The sequence below is a fragment of the Tachysurus vachellii genome, chromosome 8 (assembly GCF_030014155.1).
Source record: "Tachysurus vachellii isolate PV-2020 chromosome 8, HZAU_Pvac_v1, whole genome shotgun sequence".
Taxonomy (NCBI): domain Eukaryota; kingdom Metazoa; phylum Chordata; class Actinopteri; order Siluriformes; family Bagridae; genus Tachysurus; species Tachysurus vachellii.
Window position 1 is genome coordinate 13,243,379 of NC_083467.1, and position 24,094 is coordinate 13,267,472.

The 24,094-nt window shown below is 37.9% G+C and overlaps 1 protein-coding gene across 3 annotated transcripts; it reads left to right on the forward strand.

Annotated features, from left to right (window-relative positions):
- Window positions 1-3,923: 3,923 nt before the first annotated feature.
- ppp2r3b (protein phosphatase 2, regulatory subunit B'', beta) lies at window positions 3,924-23,552 on the forward strand. Of its 3 annotated transcripts, XM_060876325.1 has the most exons (15): window positions 3,924-4,040; window positions 6,112-6,482; window positions 16,123-16,308; window positions 16,794-16,897; window positions 17,229-17,331; window positions 18,251-18,325; window positions 18,456-18,542; window positions 18,630-18,786; window positions 19,129-19,177; window positions 19,333-19,422; window positions 19,624-19,799; window positions 20,641-20,759; window positions 20,846-20,952; window positions 21,451-21,494; window positions 22,297-22,435. In XM_060876325.1, exons 2-14 carry the CDS (start codon window positions 6,153-6,155, stop codon window positions 21,467-21,469), a joined length of 1,602 nt encoding a protein of 533 aa, XP_060732308.1. In that variant the 5' UTR covers window positions 3,924-4,040; window positions 6,112-6,152; the 3' UTR covers window positions 21,470-21,494; window positions 22,297-22,435. The 3 variants fall into 3 exon arrangements, with proteins under 3 accessions (XP_060732308.1, XP_060732307.1, XP_060732309.1); XM_060876324.1 differs by lacking the exon at window positions 21,451-21,494 and having other exon boundaries at window positions 22,297-23,552; XM_060876326.1 differs by lacking the exons at window positions 3,924-4,040; window positions 6,112-6,482; window positions 21,451-21,494 and adding an exon at window positions 13,986-14,362 and having other exon boundaries at window positions 22,297-23,552.
- Window positions 23,553-24,094: the final 542 nt, after the last annotated feature.

The window sequence follows — 24,094 nt, forward strand, 5'->3', positions numbered from 1 at the left end:
AGATTTTGCTGGACGACTAAAAACCTCAAACAAAACTTTGCCTGAGATGTTTTGATGGAGTAGTAGAAGAAGCTCTTAGGCTTTGATGAAAAGATGGCTTGTGTATTTGTTCGGTAATTGCTATGTTTAGTTTGACCACATGGTTAGCCATGCTCCTTGCCATGTTTGTTATGTTTATACATGAAAACACTTTACAAGTTTGAAAGAACCAGCACTGCCTCATTACTGCAAGCGGCAGGACTTTGTGTTTCCTAACCAAGGTAAAACACACAGGCTGGAAACACAGGTCATCTCTCTTAGACCATGTGATATGCTTGCCAAACATACAGCTGGCAAACTCACACTTCATCTGGTTGAATATGTTGGCAAGTGAAGACTTCCAGTTACAACAGTGTAGATTCTTCCACAGAAGTTTAGCCATGTGTGGAATAGCTGAGCATTAAGCATGAGGGCTACACAAAACCAAGTTCAGGTGAATCTGCACGTTATTAGATGTGCGGAGACTCTCTCAGATTAGATCAGACTGTGTCACTGGATAATCTGTAGAACTGAAAACGATACAGTTTCTTTTGTTTAGAGCATCACAGCCATGTTAGAAATACTCTAGTGTCTTGTGTGTCTGTCTGAATATATACATACACACACACACACACACACACACACACACACACACACACACACACACACACACACATATATATACATATAAAGAAAAAAGAACCATACTTTTTAATGTGCAGTTTTTATTTCCAGGTCCATTAAGGTTTTATGTTTAGAATAATAACATAACTGGCTCAAATGAAAGGATTTTTATCAGGATTTGGCCATTCAGCTAATGTGTAAATATTGCTGATGGTAATTCGTCTCGTTCTTTCTTTGAACTACAATGCAGTTTGACAATTAGTGCTTTTAATGGCCACTTTAAATGTACTAATTTCCTGTTCTTTGCTCATGTCCAAATTCCAATGGTCAGTTTTTACATCAGATTTTTACTTCAGTTTAATTGCCACATACCTGAATTAATGACAGCAATATGATGTCTGGAATAAAAAAATAAATAAAAAAAAAGGAGACTATTTTTAGTGCAACTAAAAAATTATGCTGGTACATTTTCTAACAAGCAAATCAATCAAAGCTAAAGGATGACTGTTAACAGAGCATTATGAACTCTTAGCAGTTCACCTCTCAGGAGGATTAGTGAATCAAGTCCTCAATACATTACATCAGCATCCTTAAATCTCCCACTGCACAGTTTTGACCTGTATTTGTATTTCACTCATCAAACTGGCATTTCATAAGTGCTGTGTGAATGTAAACCTAAGAACTAAAGGTCCACTAGAAATGATGAATACGCTATTGTTTATTTATATTTACTGTAGTCATAATATATCAGAAATTTCTTAAAATTAACTTAAAATGAGCATTATATTATATATTATGGACATTTTATCTGCAAACCAAATCCTTTTTAATAGTTGTGGCATTCTAAGACTGATTTATTAAAAACTTACATTCGATATTGACTCAAAGACTTTGATAGTATGGTTTAGGAATTTTTGTTCAGTTTTAAATGTTGTTTAAAATTACTTGTTTATTATCTAATTTGCACTTAATATACTATCATGTCACTCGGTTGCAGAAATGTGCATATTGATATGTATATTTTATTTATACAGTTTGAAAGGGGTCTCATTTTATGGAAGTGTTTTTAAGCTCTATCATCATCCTAATATCACTGAGCACAACAATGGCATTACAGGCAGAAGCATCATCCTCTGTCTGTGCAGACATTCCTACATATCCGAGATGGGACTTGTAGGACTGGTTCCTCATCCAGTCAATTCTAATGCTTTCTAATCTTCATCTGCTTTTTTCTGAATTATTCAAACAGTTCTTGAAGCAACAGCGGCATCTCAACAGCAAGCAAAGCTCCCCGTGCGAGAGCTTTAGATAATGTAATGTAAAATGAATGATGAAATTCAGTTAGCTAAAATGAAACAACGCTGCAATGTGTTTTCAAAGGTGAGGTCTGGGGTGATAACAAATAACCTCTTTTAGCCAAAGACAGAGAACAGAAACACTAAAAGGGCTTGTAATAAATATATGTATATTTATACTGTATATATATCCATGTTCAGAGGGTGCACAAACATGCATATGGGAGCGGAGAGTGGATTTGTCCAGACAGATATTTTCCAATTTAAAGAACACTGAAAGCGAATTTTGTTCCCATGTACAAGCCATTTGAGACAAGATCGAAATCTCAAGTCAGTTAATAGATGAAACACATTTTTGGTTACTCATTTTTGTAGGGAAACAATTTAAGGGGCAATTTAGTTGATGCATGAAATAATTTGCGCTGTGATGTAATGCCCATTGCTTTTAATCTCAAGAGCAAACAAGTTTATCTGCTCTTAAATGCGGCTAATAACACATCATTAAAAAAGCCTGAATGTTCTTTAGTTAATATTGAAGACATGCTGCCTGACCTCAATAATTCAATGTGACTAAATAAAACAATAAAAGGAATATGCACATAATGATGTGCATATGTTTTCTGTCTTGTTGCAAGACAAAATCAATTGCCTCTGTGAGCTAAACAGGGAAATATTTTGTTACAGCAATACTTTGGCAACAGGACCCTACATCATTTCAAACACAGCTATATAAAAGGTATTAGTGACTGAAGAAGGATTTGCATATTAGAATTGTTTCTGGGTTGTTTTGGGGTTTTGGGGGGGGGTTTTTGCCACTCCATGGAGTATATAAGAATGGGGCAAATCTTCTGAGTGAAAAACTCATAGCTCTTCCTTTACACTCTCTTACCTTTATCTAATACAGAAATGGGCCCAGTTTAATTCTAAAATGAAAAAAAAGAAAAAATACTTAAATTTAGCTGCAGTTATGAAGAGAGCAAGAGTTATCCACTGTGTGTGTGTGTGTGTGTGTGTGTGTGTGTGTGTGTGTGTGTGTGTGTGTGTGTGTGTGTGTGTGTGTGTGTGTGCGTGTGTGTGTGTGTGCGTGTGTGTGTGTGTATATGTGTGTGTATATGTGTGTGTTTATAGAACCCTGGTAAAGTATGACCCCTGCAGGTCAATGCTTCCCCTGCTGTTTTGCTTATGGAGGCAATTAAATATTTCATTGTTCAGTACAATGAATCTGAATGTGATCATACATGCTGTGTGAATCCATTGTGTTTGGTAATGCAATTTTCATGTTAGTTATATACTTTATGCTTAACATTGATATCGTACAAAATCCCCTAAGGCAATAGAATTGTATGCCATCCCAATTGTAATTTCAAATGGAGTACAAACATCTGAGAGCAATTGAAGTATTGTGAAACACTCTTCCCACTGTGGCTCACTTTAGCCCTGTGAAATGTGAATTTAAATGTTCTCCGAACTAAATTTTGATTCTGTCTCTGTAGTTTTATTAACAATCAGAGGTGATGTGGGTGGATTTGGCAATGTTTTTAGCAAACATGCCGTGAGCATTTCAAAATGAAGTTTAAGGATTGATGACAAAGATTACCACTATGTATGTATATATATATATATATATATATATATATATATATATATATATATATATATATATATATCTCCTAATGATATATCCTATATATCACCCTAAAGATTACTGTACTATATATTACTACATTTTTCCCCTCCAGTTTAGAATAGCATCTCTAAATTGTCCGTAGTTTGTGAATTGGTGTGGTGTGTGTGACTGTGCCCTGCTATGGACTGGTACTAGGGTGGGATATGAAATGAAATCCCTACATTTTATTATTACTACTATAGTAGGAGTAGTAGTATTGCAACAACTGCAATAATAATAATTATTATTATTATAAATTGCGGACAATTACTTGTAGTATATTTACTCATGTCCTGAAGCACGTCTAACACAGTTTGCCGCCCGTTCACGAAACGTCTCGCGAGAAGAGGCTTTCCCGGTTACCCAGGGAAACGAGAGTTTGATTCAAAGTAAACCCCGGTGAAGTGCGTTCTGCGTCTATTGTATGAATTTTGCGGGTGAGTTAAAGGCAAACCTTTTGTATACATTAACACAAGCGCGGGACTTTTTTAAGGTTATGAGGATTATAACTCAGAAGCAGCGTTCAGAGTAGTAAATAAGATTGTGGTAGATGTCAAACTTTCCTTCAAGGCAAAGCTACGGCTAATCAGCTAACTAGCACCATCAAACCTTTGGTGGCATATTGATCTATTATGTATCTTTAGCGTTATTCTATCTTACTGTCTCACTTCGATCAGTAAACACTTCTGTTCAATGGTTTGTGGAGCTAGAAAGTAAATTAGATGGCACCTGTGAGGCTGCATTTTCTGTCTATTAGTGTTACGTAGCTAGTTTCCTAACTAGCTTTGTACACATCAGCTTATCCTGTGAATGTCTGTGGACGTGCACAGGACACATGGGGGCAAACTCGTGTGTTTATAGTGACACAAGCATGTTACACGTGGAATGAAGCATTAAAATGTCCCTGAATCCACACTCGTGTTTCAGGAATTTCCACTCAGTGTTATGAACAAAAATGGTTTTAAGATGTGCTTGTTTTTAATTCTATAGCTTGAAGACTTTTATACTAGATTTGAGTTCATTAAATGCTTTCTAGAAAATTATATATATATAATATTTATTTATTGTGTGTATATATGTGTACGTATGAAGTTCTGGTCGTCCCAAAGTTCTTCCATTTAAGGATTATGGAGGCCAGTGTGCTCTTAGGAACCTTGAGTGCTGCAGAAATTCTTTTGTAACCTTGGCCACATCCTTGCCTTGCCACAATTCTGTCTCTGAGCTCTTTGGCCAGTTCCTTCGACCTCATGATTCTCATTTGCTCTGACATGCACTGTGAGCTGTAAGGTCTTATATGGACAGGTGTGTGCCTTTCCTAATCAAGTCCAATCAGTTTAATTAAACACAGCTGGACTCCAATGAAGGCGTAGAACCATTTTAAGGAGGATCAGAAGAAATGGACAGCATGTGAGTTAAATATGAGTGTCACAGCAAAGGGTCTGAATACTTATGACCATGTGATATTTCAGTTTTTCTTTTTTAATAAATTTGCAAAAAATTTCTACATGTCTGTTTTTTCTGTCAAGATGAGGTGCTGAGTGTACATTAATGAGAAATAAAATGAACTTTTTTTATTTTAGCAAATGACTGCAATGAAAGAAAGAGTGAAAAATGTAAAGGGGTCTGAATACTTTCTGTACCCACTGTATGTAGGTGTGTGTGTGTGTGTGTGTGTGTGTGTGTATATATATATATATATATATATATATACAGTATATGTATATATGGCCTGCCCACTTGCTGGGTTTTGCTCCACGGTTTTAGTTAATCACATAAAGAGTGAAGTGAAGCAGATAAAAACAATCATCCATTCAGATTTGTTTTCCAGCACACTCTAGTTGTCATTTATTAACAATCTGTACTACTTATGGCTTAGTGTCTGATTACTCATACTGATTGGGGGGTGTGATTCTGTCTTTGTACAACATCAGGCCTTCTCCATCATGAGAGTAGTGTAGTATTCAGATAAGTCCCATGCCTCCTGGGGATGACCCTACGGTTCTGCATCACCATCAGCACTGCTTATGTATGATGATGTATGATGTGACTTCAACAACCTGATATCTTGTTTATGATTGTTGTCGTCCCCATCATTGTTAAAGGTGGCGATGACAAATCCTCCACAGAGAAATTCTTGTAATGGCGCTTGTTGCACTTTTTGCTACTCTTCATGTGTAGCTATTTCAGTAAACCACTGTCTAATTTGTTTAGACTCAGCTTGGGCCTTGCATGGTGTACCGCAAAAGCTCTTGTGTAAATTAGGCAAGTGCTGCAACACGCCAGAGGTCTGACTTCTTGTTTCAAAAGGAAACATGTCAACATACAGACTTTTTCATGTTGGTTTTAATGTTGTTATAGAGTTATTGCTTTTGATTATTTCTAAATAAATAAATAATCTGCATGTATGGCTAAATGTCAATATTACAGAGCACAACAATGTTTTGTTTTGGGGTTGTTTTTTGGCAGCACAATCATACTAATGTGAAGTACCAATTTCTCTGTTTCTAGATGTTTTGGGTGACTTTTGCAAGGAATAACTCAATGAAAAAATGCCTACGCCTCAAGGATTGCAGCCGGTCCTGAAGATGAAGGTAGACGAGCTCTTCCTGAATTGGTTGAGTGAGCCAAGCATCCAGGAGATGCTAAAAGGCTACCTCAGAAAGATCAAAAATGGAGATGAGCTTGAGTTTGAAAAGGGCAACAGTAATTTTACTGAAAACAACAACATTGCCTCAAACTGTAATGTGACAGAGAGGACTTCTGCATCTCTCAGCGCTCCCTGTAGCCCCCCCTCAGCCACACTGCCATCTGGGAGTGGCAGCAGTAACAGAGCAGGACCAAACAGCAGGGCATTGAGACGATCCGTCAGCGTTAAAAAGGTAAAGAAAAAAATCATGTGCTTCTCTCAGACTTTGTGTAATATTATTAGAAAAATGTATAGAAAGCGATTTAGTGCACCATTAAACGCTAAGAATAATTTTGTAGAATGCCACCTAGTAGTCATTTTTTATTTTATTTTTATTTTTTATTACGTAATGATAATCTTAAGTATTTGACGGTGAACTTTGTTTTCCTCTGTATTGCCACAAGAGGCTGCTGAAGAACTGGCTGCCTCTGGCTTTTAGCTTCAGGTTGTGCGGCAGGACAGGATCGCCTGTGGAATCTTTGGTGTTGTGGAAAGAAATATTTTCCATATGTTATCTTGGACTAAGTCTAGCCCATTAGAGATGATGATTGGCATGACTGTTAAAATGATGAATTTACAGTGCAATATATTTAGTAGACTCTCTGACAGGTGTGTAGATTTTGTATAATTGCAGAGTCATGTGGCGAAAATTATAAAATGGAAAAGCCCTTATTTGTTCTGATAACCCTAGCAGGAAAAGAAAAAGGCATTCCTGAATGTGAATGCCTGCGATGTGGGGTCAGTGAGTTGGACAGACAGCTGCAGCTATGAGTAGCACTGTAGCATGCAGTCATGTTAGAGGTCATGTAGAGAGACTGCCTGCCCTTTACACACTGCTGTGGTGGTGGATTTTAAGAAAAAACCTCAGTAATTTGAATAATAACATGATTCATTTTGTTCTTAAAATAATTGTGAAGACATGGATAGATTTAACAGTGTAAATTTGTGTAAGGCTTTTCACACCCCAGAGCTTATCAACACTGTAGTTGAGGCTCTTTTGATGGTCGGTCATGGCCAGTCAAGATATGTTCCACTGAATGGCAAGACTCCTGATATGACAGGAACACAGCAGCCTCGGCACTCTTAATAATACTTGGTGTAATTTTAGGCAGTGTCAAGTCAGGCCTGTGTCACTTGCTATGCAGACACCTGAGAACAAAGGTTTGGGTGGATTATGTTTGGGCAGGGGCAGAAAGAGAAAATATCCAACCTCTTGCATCGTTCTCTATACCAAAACACTACAATTTATCTTCCAGATGGGAAAGTATTTTATGCCCCTAGACCTCCAGTGCAATTTAAAAAAAACTGGAAATGAAAATGAAAAGGATTGTGCTGTAACACTTTGAGTTGACAGTCATTGTGAACCTTGGAGAGACAATGGTCTTTTTTAAAGAAAACATCTGCTTGCAATAAGACTTATGTCAGTGCTATTTTCGCTCCGGTTCTTATTGCACTACTTCTTTTGGTGGACAATACAGATTTTGACAGCTTTGATGTCCAAGACCAGTTATTCTCTGCTACTTTAGTGATCCCAGGTGCTGTTCTGGCTATGCAACAACTGTTGTATATTCCCCATTTTCTGCTGTGACATAGGCAGCATGTGCTCAAAGCTTGTCACGTTGTATTAAAGTTAGTCTGATCCCACATCGAGTAATGCTCTATTTCAGGAGGGCCAAAGGAATTCCAGAATACAAATGCATTCTTCAAAGGATTAGTTGGAAATTCAATTAACGTCATGGGGAGGCTGCTTGGAACAGCTGGTCTGACTTGACACAAGGTTCCGACAAAGATAGACTTGTTTCCCTTGTGCAAGAAGAAATTGCTCCAAAATTGGCTTGTGTTTAGTGTACAGTTCCCAACTCAACACAAGGAATTAAACACGGCAGGGCATGCTGTTATAGAAAATAATCAACGACAGTGTGTGTGATGAAGCCCACCATGAAGCAGAGGGCTATTAACACTCCAAAGTGGTCCCAGTAATCCTAAGCATGAAAGTGTACGAGTCAAAACCGCCTGTCAGAGTAGTGCACTGTACTTTTTAATAAGACATTACTGGCATGTTGTTTCTTCTACTCTGATCTTAATGTTAAAACTTAATGTATAAAACCTGTACAGTCTTTGCAAAAAAAAAAAAAACATGAATGAAAGGGAAATAGGCTTCTCTCAATGATGCCGTATCACACAAGCAAGAGTGCTGCTGTATTGAACATTAGTATGACTATCATTTTAGGCTGCAGTTAACAAATATGATTTCATATTGTGGAACTCACTTTTTAGACACTACATGGCTAAATGTTTTGGTTATCAAAAACATTTCCCAAAGAAGGCACGGCTAGATAGACCACTAAACATTACCATGCCAACACACAGACTGACCGACAGCCCATCATAAGTCTACCAATCTGTCGCTAGAAAAGGAACTTTATGTAGAAATCACAGACGAGCAGATCGGTACAAACAGTGAAACTTACCAGTGTTAGCAGCCCTCCTGGAACACTGATGGTCCAATAATATATATCATTTCCTTAAATGATTTTTAATTTCCTTAAATGATTTTAAACATTATGTTAAATCTATAGAACATGAGTCCATTCACACTTGCAAATGTTTTAATTAATGGCACTTTTATTTAAATTGAAATGCACTTGAGTTGTCTTTTGCCTTTTTGTTTGTTTTGTGATTGTGTGATTTAATTTGTTCTGCTATTTTGGCCAGGTCTCTCTTGAAAAAGAGATTCTATATCTCAATGAGACTAATCTGGTTAAATAAAGGTTAAATAAAAAAAATAAAATATATAACAGTCTAACTAGTTCAAATAAATAACCTCCTGTACAAACACTAAAGAAGTCCCATGTAGCTCGTAAGTCAATACGTTATGTTTTTGTCTTCTAATTTAACTCATTAATAAGCTTGTTCCTGTGGTTAAAGTGAATGGTTTAGGTATTTCTGGGTATTTCTGTCTCATCATTCAACACCAAAATGCTATTTTTCTGAACGGCATTTTTTTTTAAAGTAAAGGAGCAAAACAGATCAAATGTAAGCTGCCAGCTTCTACAGCACAGAGACTCCACTGTGTACAGCCTTCATATAGACATGACTGGATTACACCAGTATGAATCATGAGGAAAATTATTTTAGGAGGCATTGGCTAATATAAAATTGGCTAATATCAAATTTTCCTCGCATTATACTGACATTTAGAGTTTGACATTTTATTTAGAGCTTGAATTAAATGCGCTAAAAGGACATGGAGTGAAACTCAAAATTAAAATTGGGGTTAATTGATATGATGGACAATTTCTCAAACTTGGATAAAAATCCTGGCTGGACACATTCATTTGCATGACTTATTAAGAGTAAATAAATAATAAAATGTAACAAGTCATCGAACACAAATTGAGCATTGTAGATTATCTCTTTGGACATTGCCGGAAGCAAGATTCATTGATTAACTAAATCTATCTGCTTGTCCATTTTAACTATCATCATGCTCACATTGTTTCTGTCGAATAACACGCAATACTGGTCAATGAACACCTTGGGCAACATTCTTTACCATACCAATACTAGGACATATCTGATGCTTGCTGTTCTGTCTTAAAATTAGTATTATACCACCAGATATTGTTCATGTAATTGTAATGAATGCTTTTATCATGCTAGGTGTGTTAAAAGGAAGGCAGCTGAAAATGTGAATATCACCAGGAACCACTTGCCCTGTGCTCTTACCAGCAGTTATTTTCAATGAGAGCTTGTGATCCACAGGAACAGGAGAAGCGACGTGCAGTGGGTGGGGAGAGTGATAAAATAATGATCAGAGTTTAACTCTGTATTGAAAGAAGAATAGAAGCAACGGGATTTAATTATTGAAGAGAGGTCTGCAAATGAGCCTTGTAAACAGGTCTCTGTAGATGTAGATACTCTGGATATGTTTTGGTGTCACATGAACGTAACACAGGGTCCAGTATTGACATGTTTAAACCAATAGTATTCAAGTTATTGACAAAATTAAAAGATAAATATATAACCTTGTGTTGCCCCAACACTATCAGAAATAACACTGAGTAAAGTTGTTTATTTGTAAAACTACTATTTAAACACTTCCTGTGATTTGTGACATGAGATGACTGTTGTCTGGAACTGAAGTGAAATTAATCTTGTAGGTGATGGGTAAGACTACCATACATATTGTGCACTGAAAAAAGACAACATGGTTGATTAGGATTAAATAAAACAAACATCTCTGAACCTCCAACTAATTTTTACATATAGATCTGCTCATATGAGCTTTTTAATCCATCCACAATATAATGGATGCTTACTTTTTGGTGATAGCCTGTCTTTTTTGCCTAAATGCTACCTTTTAAAAGGCCAAAGAAAGGACCACAAGTGTGTTTAGTGAAACTGATTATCACATAGGTCACAATATTAGTAGAATATCATGGAGTAAGTGGTGTACGTAAAGACGTAATATAAGCGTATACATTACAAAAAAAAAGTGCTCATATCCAGTGGTTAGGACACATCTGCAGCATTGTGCCTATTTGTACCTATTAAGTATCATGAACTAATGTATATTTTGCCTAAATGCATATAAAACACTTACGGGGTATAAGAAAATGACAAATAAAATGTTTTAAAGAACTGAGCATTACATGCATTAGAAAGTAATTAGAAGAAGAGCCACAGAATGATCACAGTATTATGTACTGTATATAAGTAAGGTATTTTGTAGTAAATTAAGTAAATGTAGATATATCACTGGCTATACGCCTCCATAAGTGTAGGATTACAGCCCTTGGGTGCATGTGCTATATAATGTTGGATTTAGAGTTTTACCAAATGGTGCTTAAGCTCTCCCCCATGCAGTATGTTACGAATGCGCTAATAGTACCTAGTTATCAAATAGGCAGACAGTTTCATTAAAATTCCTATTAAACATGTGAGCCAACCACTGAATGCCTTTAGCCGGTTAGTCGTTAAGTCACTGTAAAATTAAGTCAAATTGCATTGTTATCAGGCCACGACTATACACTTCTAGTCCTGGAGGGCCATAACACTAAGCAGCTCGGGTTTTTCCACTCTCAACACTTGGTTCAACTCATTAACTTCAGTAATGGAATAAGGTGTATTAAAACAGTGTTGAGCTGCAGGGCTGACTGAGACTGGAGTTGATGTATAAACTGTGTACCTGTTAGTAGAAGTTTTCTTAAATGCTTCGTTAAGTCCCAAAGTATCGGTATTTATGGATTCAAACAGTCTGCACTGGGCAAAAACTGGGACACAATCACAATTGTGTTATTGTAGGAATCTCTGATGAGTAAAGTCCAAGTCAAGACAGAGTCCCCACCTTGAACTCTTTGTCATGTTCCTCTTCATTCTTGAACAATTTGTTCAGTGTGCAGGAAGCATTATCCAGTTGAAGTAGACCACTGCCATTATTAAATACTGTTGCTATGAAGGACTGTACTTGGTCTGCAACAAAGCGTGACTTTTTTTTCAGCAATTTGTGCTACAATAGCTCTCCTGTGGGTTTAGAGAAGACAGTATATCCTTTGCTCCTTATGCACATCAGTGAGCCTTGGGTGCCAGGCCTCCTTTTTCACCTGTTGTCCATCTTTGGACCACTTTTGATAGGTACTAACTACTGAATACCACGAACATCACACAAGACCTGTTTTGGAGATCCTCTTACCAAGTCATCTAACATCACAATTTGGCCTTGATCCTTTCGCTTGCTTATTTTTCATGCTTCCAACACATCAACTTACTATAACTGGCTGAAAAAGTTCTTTTTTTTTTTTGTTTTGGGTGACTTTGCTCCTGTTATTTATAGAGATTATTCTGAAATCCTGAACTATTAAAGCCCAAGGGCACAATTTGTCTTCTTTATTAGCTTCAGTTTAGCACTTGAAAAGATTTGCGTTCATGTTCATGATTTACATGATGTAACCCAAGTCTCAAATGACATCAGGCATTTAATTTATTGTGGTTTTTGCTCCAAAATTGGCTTCCTATTTTTTTTTTCTCGTTTGGAATAAGGAATTGATTCACATCCCTTATCTGAAATGTGAGTCCTCAGTATTCAAAAGAAAATTTAGCAACCACTTTGACCAAAAAAATTACTCAGTCTGTACCTATTGCAGCAGTAGTGCTTTCTATTGTGTACCTCGCTCTGAGTGCTTAGAGACTTAACTCTGTGAGAAAAGAAGCCCAAAATGCAGCTAGAGTCGGATTCTTGGTTTAATCGGAGCATTTGTGATATTGGGCATAAATTTTCCTAGTCCTTCCTTAGCCTTTTGTCCTTGAGCATGTTGGTTATTTGTAGTGTTATTGAGGGGCTGATATGCTCTCTCGTCTCCAAGGTTTTTTTTGTTGCTTATTTATTTGTTCATTTATTTATTATTATTGTTGTTAATTAATAATAGTAATAATAAGCTTTTTAACATTAGTAATCTCATGCTTGTCAACTGTAGCTGCTGAGTGTGTCTGAAAGATGTAGACATTCAGGTTTAAGTATAAAATTGGAACTGTGGCAACTGCTGCTGTATGTTAGCTCCTTCTTTTCTGCTTCGCTGATGAGTTTCTTTGCAGTTGTCGCTCTGATTGGACACAAGGCTTTGTTTGGAAATTGGCACTATTGGCATGGACAGCTGCCTCCTCTTATACAAGCAGTTCCTTGACTTGTTCTGTTAGTGCCAGCTTACTTAAACAGAGGAGAGTTGTTTTTACATACCATGCAGAGCTATCAGAAGCAAAGTGTTCTGTTGTTACACTTCATAACAAGCAACATGCAGGAAAGCTTCACTGGCTAGTTTATTTTGTCTTCATCCTGACGTAGCTGACAGATGGTTTTGGATAACAAAATCAGATAACAAATCCCATGTTGTGTTTATCAAATGTGTGCAGTGCCCTTCCATCAGAGGCAACAGGAACTGGGATCCTGCTGAATCGAGTGGAAGAATGTGCACTCTGCAATCTGGCATCTAAAAATACTTACCATTTAAGCCGGCCAGGGCTTTATTTTAGTCCCAGTTTAGCAAGAGCCACATCATCAAGCCTTGTGTTCACAGTAAGACAATTTTAAGGCTGCTGTCTTCTTTCTGAATCCCATACCTGTTTATTAGATGTTTTGAACGCTGTAATGAACAGCTATTTTTGGTGGCTGCTTATAGAGCATTGACATTAATGCTGTTTTATGAAGAAACTACTTCAGAAACTACTGCTTCTTTAGTCATATCCTCTGTAAAAAGGTATGAAATTATTGGAAGCTGTAGCCTTGTAGCCAAATAAACAAGGCTTATAGGAGTATATGCATGTTTTGTTTTTGTTTATCTTAACGTGAGAGACATAAATCAGTTGTCCATGCTTAAAAATGACATTTGATTGCGATTGAGGCCAGTACATAGCTGTACAGTGTTATTGTGAATGATGCTAAAGTCTTACACTTGGACAAAGGGGCAGGTTACTTTTTGTGTAATGGAAGAAGCAGTGTAGCAAGAAAGCCAGTAGCTGTGAATTATCATGTTGCAGTCTGCCAAATGTGTGTCCTCTTATCACAGTACTCTGACACAAGTTTGTCGTCTTGCATAACCTTCTATGATAGCTGTGGAATGTGCACTGGAAAGGGCAGAACCACCCCTTGCCTGCTATCTCCTCTCTGTCTCTCTCCCTCCCTCTTTCCGTCTCTCCCCCTGTGACTTGTGCATGGACACAAACCCCATCACCGTATCGTCTGAGCAGTGGCCCTGCAGGAACCTCAGAGTGCTGTACTAGATGTATGGGACAGTAGTCAGTGTGGGAAGCAGGGCTGAGAGAAGCAGCTGGTGCTGGTCATTAAGTGACAGTGTGCTCTGTTGAAGGAGGACAGAGAGGTGTCCTTTGGCGAGACAGTCAGTGAGGAAGACCATCGACGGACGTGCTGTATTGTCTGGTGGAAGCATGAGGATGAAGGAGCTGTCCCTGCGCCAGGACCCTGACCTGAGGAAAGAGCTTGCACTGCTGGCCCGTGGCTGTGACTTTGTCCTGCCTTCACGCTTCAAAAAGAGGCTGAGAGCTTTCCAGCAAGGACAGGCAGGTCCTCATAACTATTGTACAAAAGGCTGAGCCCTATTTCTATGTTACTTTTCATGATAGTATTGTGTTTTTGTGGAAATAGCCTGTTCTTAAGCTTGATGGATGCAAGGACATCATTGTGATTCTGTTGCATGTTGCTGAATGAGATTAATTCAGTTGAAGTTTCTGATGCTAACATTAAGCAGGAGATTCTGCTCTGTTTGGTGTAGGACATAACCATTTCCTTTTATAGACATGGCTGACACTGGTGTAGCAGGGGAAGATTAAAAGCATTCATCTCTCCTGCTGTTACACTGAACCCTTTCCTGGCACATCAGAGCAAATTCTTCCCAATGGTGGAATGTCATCTAAAGGGCTCATGAAGTTTGTGTGTGCAGTATTGTTGTTGATTGAAGTGTGTTTACCAGTGATGGAGTAGAGGTTACTAAAAGGCAAAATAAACGCACAAGTATAATGTGGTCTTACCATGAAGGAGGAAGTCAACAGGAGTAAACACCATGGGCACAGCCTATTACATGACACACAAACAGTGCACTCTGAGTCATAAATAGGTACAGAGGGTGTGGGATTAATATTGTGTTTGAACAGATACACTGTGTCTGGCTGGTAAGTGGTTGTTATTATTAGGTTGAAATTTGTGGAATGTTTGTAGTGTTTGGCTTCTCACTGGTCTATTTTAGGCTTATAGTAACATTTGTTGTCCATTACCTATTAATTAGCAAACATATCAGCAAACAGTATTTTTCTTTTTCTTCACAAGTCTATTAACAGTACGGTTCCTTGGGTTTATTGATCTCAAGTCAGGTTGATTTTTTTGATGGGATCCCTCACAAAGACTACTTGTTGATGCCTGCTGATACCAAGCTATTAAAAACGTAGTGGAAACTCTAGATGTTCTCTTGTGCCTTTTCACTGAAGGCTTGAAAAGATGTACTGGGCTATGTTTGGCTTGTGGTCAGCATGGTCACTTGTTTGTGGACTTTGAGCTTTCAGCAAGTCTGCTGGTCCCATTCCACCATTTCAATGCGAATACACATTGTATACACTTCAGTGTGATAATATATCGCCTTCTGTGATTACCGGAATTATAGATTAGGATAAATGTGCACCCAGAAATGTATTATATTCTGCTTCTCCTAGGCAGGATTTCCCCATGTCCGTGAACATTTAGCATTGATGATGATGATAAATTTGTGCAATGTGCATAATAACTTTTTATTTGGTTTCAAATATGAAATTTGCACTGCTGAGATTTTAGTTTAGTCACTTTGCATAACTCTGAGTATTTACATTAATGTCACAGCAAGTAGATCTAATACTGGCATTGCTGCTTCTCTGCTTAGAAGGTACGTATTACTGGAGGAATAGTTCAGTCACGTTTCCTGGGTAATTTCCACTGTTTTGTAGGCTGGTATAGTTTTAATGCCGTTTTCCAATAATTTGTTGAAGCAAACAGGGATTATGATTATTAACATTAGCAGACTGATTTTTCTAGCTAATTGCTTTTAATGTTACCCTCAAGGCATATACCATCTAGCAGAAAACACTAGCAGATCCTGCTAGAAGCATGATTTCTAAAAGTATCCTGGCTTCGAATCCGTTCTTTTATGCTATCGTCACTCGGCCTGTCTTAATTTAAAGGCAGGAAAGTTCATTAGGCTGTAATGTGTCAAGCAGCGTGGCTGTTGCTCCAGTGGGACTGGGTGTGAACTCAGCAGGCCTCGTGGCTCACTGTTTATTTCTGTCTGTTTTGGCAGGCTCAGCTTAAGAAAGAGGAGGCCGTTTCACCAGCATTAAGCGAAAGCATTCCGAAGTTCTATTTCCCTCGAGGGCGGCCCAAAGCCAATATCAACATTGACAATCTCATTTCCAAGATAGAGAAAATATTTTCTCAGTTTCCCAGTGAAAGAGTAACTATTGAGGATATGGGGAAGGTTGCCAAGGTAAGTGTGATTTGTAATTTGCAGCCTTCAGCCATACAGCAATATATTTGTTTGCTTAATTAACAGAAGTCCACAAATATATGCAGGTTGTGAATATTTTCTCTGTTTAGAAATTAATCTTTTCTACTATATTCCTGACGAAACCTGGTGGAGGATTCCGTTAACATCGCTTTGCTTAAAATGGGCAATAATTTATGGGAAAGCTTCGTTCCTTTTAAATAAAATAATTTAGAAACATAATTATCGCTCATTTGCCTTGTTTGTTTAGATCAAAGCTTACATTTAAAGTCCCAGTGAGGAATCACTGCTGTTGGCAGGCTCATTTTGGCAGGACATGAAAATAAGCTTTCACTGGAGCATTTTAAAGAAAGCCATTAACTTAACATTACACATTAAGCATAGTAAAATGGTATTTGCCATTTTTAATATTTTAACAACGATATTCATGCACGTCTGTGCTCTGTGTATAATTCCTGTTTCGTTAGGCCTGCGAATGCCCACTCTATTGGAAGGCTCCATTGTTCTTCGCTTCTGGGGGAGACAGGAGGGGATATGTGTCCGTTCACAAATTCGTGGCAATGTGGAGAAAGTAAGACAATGCAGTACCTTTTTTTTTTTACTTGGAACCCCACTCTAATGTGAGCAGCCCTTGTTTTTAACAATAACTTGCATTTTAATGTAATCTAAACCATATACTTGTGCAGAATTTTAAATGTGCCACATTTAGGATTCCCCAAATAGCTCCGCACTGCTGGAAGAATGAATACAAATCAGTCTTCCTGCCCTGCAGTAGTTCAGAAATGAGGATGAATACTGAAGTCTTGTTTTCAGAACACAAAAGTCTGGGGTTGTGCTTTTGACATGAAAATCCATGTTCTTTGAGAGACAACTGTGTCTGAAAGCATCTGTTTCCTGTTCAGAGTGCTACAGAACTGTCATGATGACGCATCCAAGTTTCTTCATCTCCTGGCCAAGCCTGGCTGTCCTTATTTGGAGCAAGAGGACTTCATCCCATTCCTGCAGGTATGGCGTACTCGCTTAGAGAGAGTTTCCAGCACATCTGGTGTATGGCTTGCTTGCTGAAGCAAAAAAAAAAAATCTATAGTATATAGTAACAATGAGAGTAGTTTACTCGTGTACCATGGGTCATTAATAACTTTTGACATGAAGCCATATAATACATTTAGCAAATGTTGTTTTGTGTAGATCCAATATTAAGGCTGTGCATCAGGTGATTATTGTAGCCAGAATTGCATTCACATTGAAATGCAGAAGGTCTCTGCATCCTCTCTCTCGAGGGCAGAGTGGTAACAAGCATTATTTGCCATGCTGGCTATTTCTCCAGCCGTTATACTGTTAGGCCGTGATGGACGCCTTGCTGATATTCAGGATGGCAGGAGCAGGCACTGGGGGTCAGCAGCCCTTCTCCTGCAGAGGAAATACACTCTGGCATTCACGCTTTAATTTGTGTTGTGTGGCTTCAGCAATTGCTTTGACTGTTTTGATGAATGAAAAAAGAATTGTGGTGGAGTACATTTGAATGTATGTGCCCGCACCCGAAAAGCGGTGATTTATGGGTTTTTCTATTATTTAATTTCATATGGGGAAGGAGTGCAGAACCCCCTCAGAATAAGTCACAGCCAGCTGAAGCTGGTTTTGCCCTTGTAGAAAACTGCACTAGATCAAACCCTTTAAAATGTCTGCACATTGTTGGTCACCATCATGTTCTTTGCAAATTGGTCTACACAGAAAGTGGGTTTTTTTTTTTCCTCTCTCTCTCTCTCTCTCTCTCTCTCTTCATCACTAATCTAAATCATAGATTGTTAGCGGTTTCAACACAATTTTTTCCTCTCATATGACTGTTGTTTGTACTGTTGTTTGTACTTTGATGTGATATTGGTATCTGAGAAACATTGTGAAACTCTCGTCTCTTTTGTTTAAGGATGTGGTGGATTCACATGCAAGCCTTGCTTTTCTGAAGGAGGCCTCAGACTTTCACTCACGCTACATTACCACAGTAAGGGCAACACCTACAATAATAACTGTTTGAAAGAAGTTGTTTCATTTTTAATACTTTACATGTAGTTTTGGATTGTAGAATCATTTTCTTTGAATTTTTTTCAGTGAGCAAATTATCTTACCAACAGGTAATACAGAGGATATTTTATAACGTCAACCGATCATGGACGGGAAAGATAACATGTTCAGAGCTGCGGAGAAGCAGTTTTCTTCAGGTTGGTATGCTTTAGTTTGCGTGGTGTTCCGAGTACGTTATTAACTGGTATATAAAACCTTTTACAAGTCACACTGACTTTTCACAGAATGTGGCATTACTAGAAGAAGAGGATGATGTTAACCAGCTGACTGAGTACTTTTCCTATGAGCATTTCTATGTCATCTACTGTAAATTCTGGGAGCTGGACACTGACCATGATCTGTACATAGACCAGAGGGACATGGCACGGCACAACGATCAAGGTAGCAGAAAAGAAAGAAGAAGAAAAAAGTTGTTTCAGATGTGTTATGTTGCTTTATGAAGTCAAATGTCTTTTCCATTCCTCACCACATCACACTGGTCTGCATTTAGTGAAGAGGAACAAGATCAATAGGACATTAATTCTCTTTCACTGTGAATTACCTGCAGCATGATGTCATGTCTGCCTCTTAAATCCATCTGCCTCTTTTAAACCATGTGTCCTTTAGTGTTTAAATAGTTGGAGTAATATATCTAAATGACACTATATTGAAAGTTTAACTGTTTCATATGTGCGTTTAATGTGGGATTTTTATGATTATTACTCTCTCGTTTTTTCTTCCTAGCCATCTCCCACAGAATGATTGAAAGAATATTCTCAGGAACTGTAACAAGGTACAGCTATTATAGCCTTTAATCATTATAAGTTCATTAACATCATAACGCTGTAATGTACATAATGAAATATTTTCCTTATCAGTACAAAGTAAAATTGAATCCATAAGGCCCTAGTAGTGTCTTGAATGGTTTTGTGTTTTTATCCTGAACAGAGACAGGAAGGTTCATAAAGAAGGCCGGTTGAGTTATGCTGACTTTGTGTGGTTTCTTATCTCAGAGGAAGACAAGAAGTCTGAAACCAGGTACCAGCAAATTATCGGTCCTTTATCTTTATGCTCCTAATCTTGAATTGACTGCTGACTTTTTTGCTGTCTTATTAAATAAATATCTACTATATTGCATCTAGCTAAACAAGAAAGCCAGCAAATGGATTGGTTCATTTTTGCCTGGTAATTATTATTTTGGACCGATATAAGATCTTGTTGTGACTCGTTGCTCTGTAGCATCGAGTACTGGTTCCGGTGTATGGATGTAGATGGCGATGGCGTTCTGTCCATGTACGAGCTCCAGTACTTCTATCAGGAGCAGTGTCAGAAGCTGGAGGCCATGGCCATTGAACCACTGCCTTTTGAGGACTGTCTCTGCCAAATGCTGGATCTAGTCCGGCCTGAATCACCAGGTAAGCTTTGTTTGTTTGAATACAAAGCTTGTGTTTTGTTAACTTGGGTGTTCCTTTTGATTTTGAACTCTGTCTTGACAAATAAATCAGCTCTATTTTCAAGAACAGTTGTTATCAGTTAAGAATCATTTCCAGACTTTAACCGCTTCTGAACTTCAATGATTTGGAGAAGGTTATTCATGCCTTTATTACCAGATTATCATCTGGACTATTGTGAATCCTTATACTGTATATATCGCTCTTCCCCAGTCCTCAATAGTTCGTCTGCAGATGATCCAGATTTTGGCCTCTCTTCACTTGGTCTCAGTTCATTTTAGAATACGGTTCAAGATTATTTTAATTGATTCTTTTAATCTTATTTGAAATGGAAAGGTGATAGATAGTTTGCAGTAGCTGCACATCAGCTATGGATTCAGCTCCCTCTAGGCATCAAAAATGCTTTATCTGTTTCAGTTTTTAAATCTAGGCTAAAAAAATATTTTTATTCATATATATATAATATAATCAAAATTATATTTTTATTTTTATTCATTGGCTTTTTCTTCCTCTTAACCTGGCATTCCCGTTTAATGTCAACTAATTACCTCCTTTTACATTTTTTGTTCTTTTGTACTTCTTGTTGGATAAGGTCATTTTATTGTGTTGTAATTTTACTTGTGTTTTGTGCGGCACTTGGTCAGTGTAAGCTGAATTTAAATGTGCTCTATAAATAAACTTGCTTACTTTCTGCAAGTATTTGTGAATTCTGAAGTATGGATTATTAGATATCTGTGTAGCCTTAAATTACTGATTGTTGACCTCGGCATGTAGAAAAACAAGTTCATGTTTATTTTCTCTTTAGGGAAGATCACCCTCCGGGACTTGAAGAGATGTAAGCTAGCTCATATATTCTTTGACACTTTCTTCAATATTGAGAAATATCTGGATCATGAGCAGAGGGATCCATTTATGGTGGCAAAGGTAATGACCAGTGCTCACATATTTTTTATGTTTGGACAAAGCATTATAATTTTTTGTGCCTTAACCATTATAAACACTCCTTCCAGGATGCTGAGAGTTTGGGACAGGAGATTTCTGACTGGGAGCGGTATGCTGCAGAGGAGTACGATATTTTGGTGGCTGAGGAAGCCGCCAATGAGCAGTACAATGATGGGTAAAGCATCAGGATTTCATCACCTATTTCATATTGTTCCCTTGTCACATCTCAGCCCATGCATCATTAATATCAGTGCTGCCTCTCACCTCAGAACATGTCCATATCCAGCCTGGGTAATCTTTCAATGTAGCCAAACCTAGAACTACTTAATGTTTCATTTACACTGAGTGACTTTTAATTTACAAAGTTGTTTTACTTAAACACTAAGGGATATAAGGTCTATGCAGGACAATTGTATTTATTTAGAGGATTGTTCATGCCAATAAATGAGCAGTATTAATAGTAGAGCTGTACATTCTACATGAATCTGGAATACATTCCTTGATTAAAATAAGGTCCAATGAATTTAACTTAAAAGCATAACTTTTTTTTTCTATCAGTAAACTAATGAGATCACTTTTTAATGACTGTTATGCTTTAAGTTAAACTGGGCACAAATAGTTTGAGGATCTAGGACTATTTTGATGTGCTGTGTGTGTTATGTGCTGGTTTTAGGCGCACCACTGCTTTCTGAAGGCAGCTTGTGTTGAGGTCTATAGGTAAGATAGTTTAAGTGCAGGGGTTTGGTCTTTGTTCACTTGATGCCACTTACTGAAGTCCCAGGGAACCCAAGTCCTCAATCATTTTATTAATAATTTAATCATAATGAATTTGAATATTCACTTTCACTTTGGCAGAACGTCTCCCTTTTTGATAGAAAGTGGGCAGTGCTAATGTGGGCTAAAGCTTCAATTAATGTTAGTCTCGCCAACCATATGGCAAGGCTGATGTATATTTGCACTTAAAGTCTGAGCAACTATAAAGCAACAGCTAAAACTTGCCCGTTAAAGTTAAAGCAGCTGTAATCAAACCCTACTGCTGGTAGATCTTAACGTTCCCTCTTGTGTTTGCTTGAGTAAATCAAGGATTCTAACCAGGATGTGTCCAGGCTGATGTCACTTGCCCTGCCCACATTTCTTTCTTTCTTTATTTTTTAATACTACAGGTTTGTATTGTGTAATCCCACGCTATTGTTTTGTACCATACACTACGTGTTCCCTGGGACTTTTCATCTGTCCGCTCTCTTCACCCTGGTGCTCCTCATGTTCCCAAAACTCCAGTGATCCATTTTCCACATACTGTCCTGAATAGTTCCAGCTTGACTTTGTTAAACGTAGCCATGTTTTATCTGAGTTTCTTCACTCTGCAACAGATTTAAGTGATCTGTTCAGTGTAAAGACTGTGAAATGTATTTTCTGTGTTGGTTTTTTACAGTGAAGTAAAAAGCTGCACTTGTCAGTCAGCAATATTCATGTTCAGGATGAATAAGAGGGTAATCAGTTGCTGTTCCCTTTTCTCCAGCTATGACAATCCCCTGGTTCCAATTGACTGCATCTCCGCTGAGTTTGACCTGTGCGGTGAGAAGAGGCACCTCTTTGAGTTTGCTAACCCTCACTGTAACCTGGACCTGGATGAGTACAAATACGCAGACAGTTTTGAATGACGGCCACCTGCAGCGATAGAAACATCAAAACTCTCCACCGATACACAAATCCCCCAGCAGAGCACAGCAAGATAGGCCACATGCAACACATAAAACACATCAATGCAGCCACATGCATGAGCTTACAAGTTCATGTTTGTGTTCTGATTGGCCAAAGAGTGTGTCCCAGGTTCTAGTTAAGATGCAGTACACCAATAGCCTGGTGAAACACATGAAGAGGAAGGCTTGTGCTCGCCCGGGACCCCAGCAGTGTAGAACCAGCTGTACAGAGCCTTACAGCTCCTACTGAGCTCTGCACCTGATCAGCACACGATGAGTGTTAGGACTGTTAGGCTCGTCTGTCTGCACACCAAACAAACGGCAGGTTATTTAAGAACAAGCTCCAAAATGAGCTCCAAGTGTAGAATATTTAACACAAAATTGGCAAATAGCAAACATTCCACATATTAACCAAAGTGACTTGAGACTTGAGCTTGATTTCATTCATGTATTTCTAATAACGCTGTGTGTAGGTGTGTGAAATGCCTCACACTCAGAGCTCCTTGAGGGGGGAAAACTGTTTTACAAAGACTGTGCCTGCTGTCTTGACTACTTCACAGATATGAACACTTGTTTTAAATTATAGATTTATTTATAAATATTTGTACATATTTATTTGGTGGTTGCTGTGTTTTGTTCAAAATAATGAGATTTATCTGAATTTTAAATAAATCTTTTTTCTATAAAAATATGTACTGTAAAATGGAAAATTAAGCCCTTTTTTAAAGAGTTTAATAAAGTATTAGAACGTAAGACATTCTGTATTTGATGTGCCAAGAATCTGTGTGCGCGCCTGTGTCTGTGTGCCTGTCTTGTGCGCCTGTGTACGTGTGTGTATATTATTATTATTCCTGCAGGAGGTAAAACAGCTGCCTACTGTATTATGTTTGGTTTAAGAATAGTGAAGTTCAACCAACGATTTACTCATGAAGTCATATTTTAAATATATGTTCAACAAAAATGTAAGCCTCTATCAATATACAAATCATATGTGTTCTCCTAACAATTGATTCAAAATAAATTTAAAGTCTTTAACTGTACTAGTTACCAAAAATATAGCTAGTTTTAAAAATGAGGACATGTCTATTCATTTATTAATTTCTATTTAAATCCAGCCCATCCTGTACACAGTCATAACTCGTTTAAAAATGTTAATGTATTGGAAAGATGTTCAGTCTTCAGTTACATATTGGTACAATTTGCAAAGACACCTGATCAGTCCTGACATGTATCAGATTACCTGAAGCTGAGTGAGAAGAATGCAGGCATGGTACAGTGTTTTCTTTACAATTAGTGGCACAAATGATAAATAGATACCATCAGGGGCTCAAACTCGTATTGCGTACACTCCCTGAGCACTTTATTAGGAACACTTATACAATTACACACATGCAATTCCACTATTGTTGCTGACCATGTGCATCACTCTATGGCCATGATCACTATCTTGTAATGGCTGCTTCCAGCATGAGGATGCAGCAAGTCAGAAAGCAAGTCGTCTCAAACTGGTTTCATGAACGTGACAATCACTAGTCACCAGACCTGAAAAATGTAGATCACCTTAGGGATGTGGCAGAACGAGAGACTCAGTTATATCAACATGGACCATAATCTCCA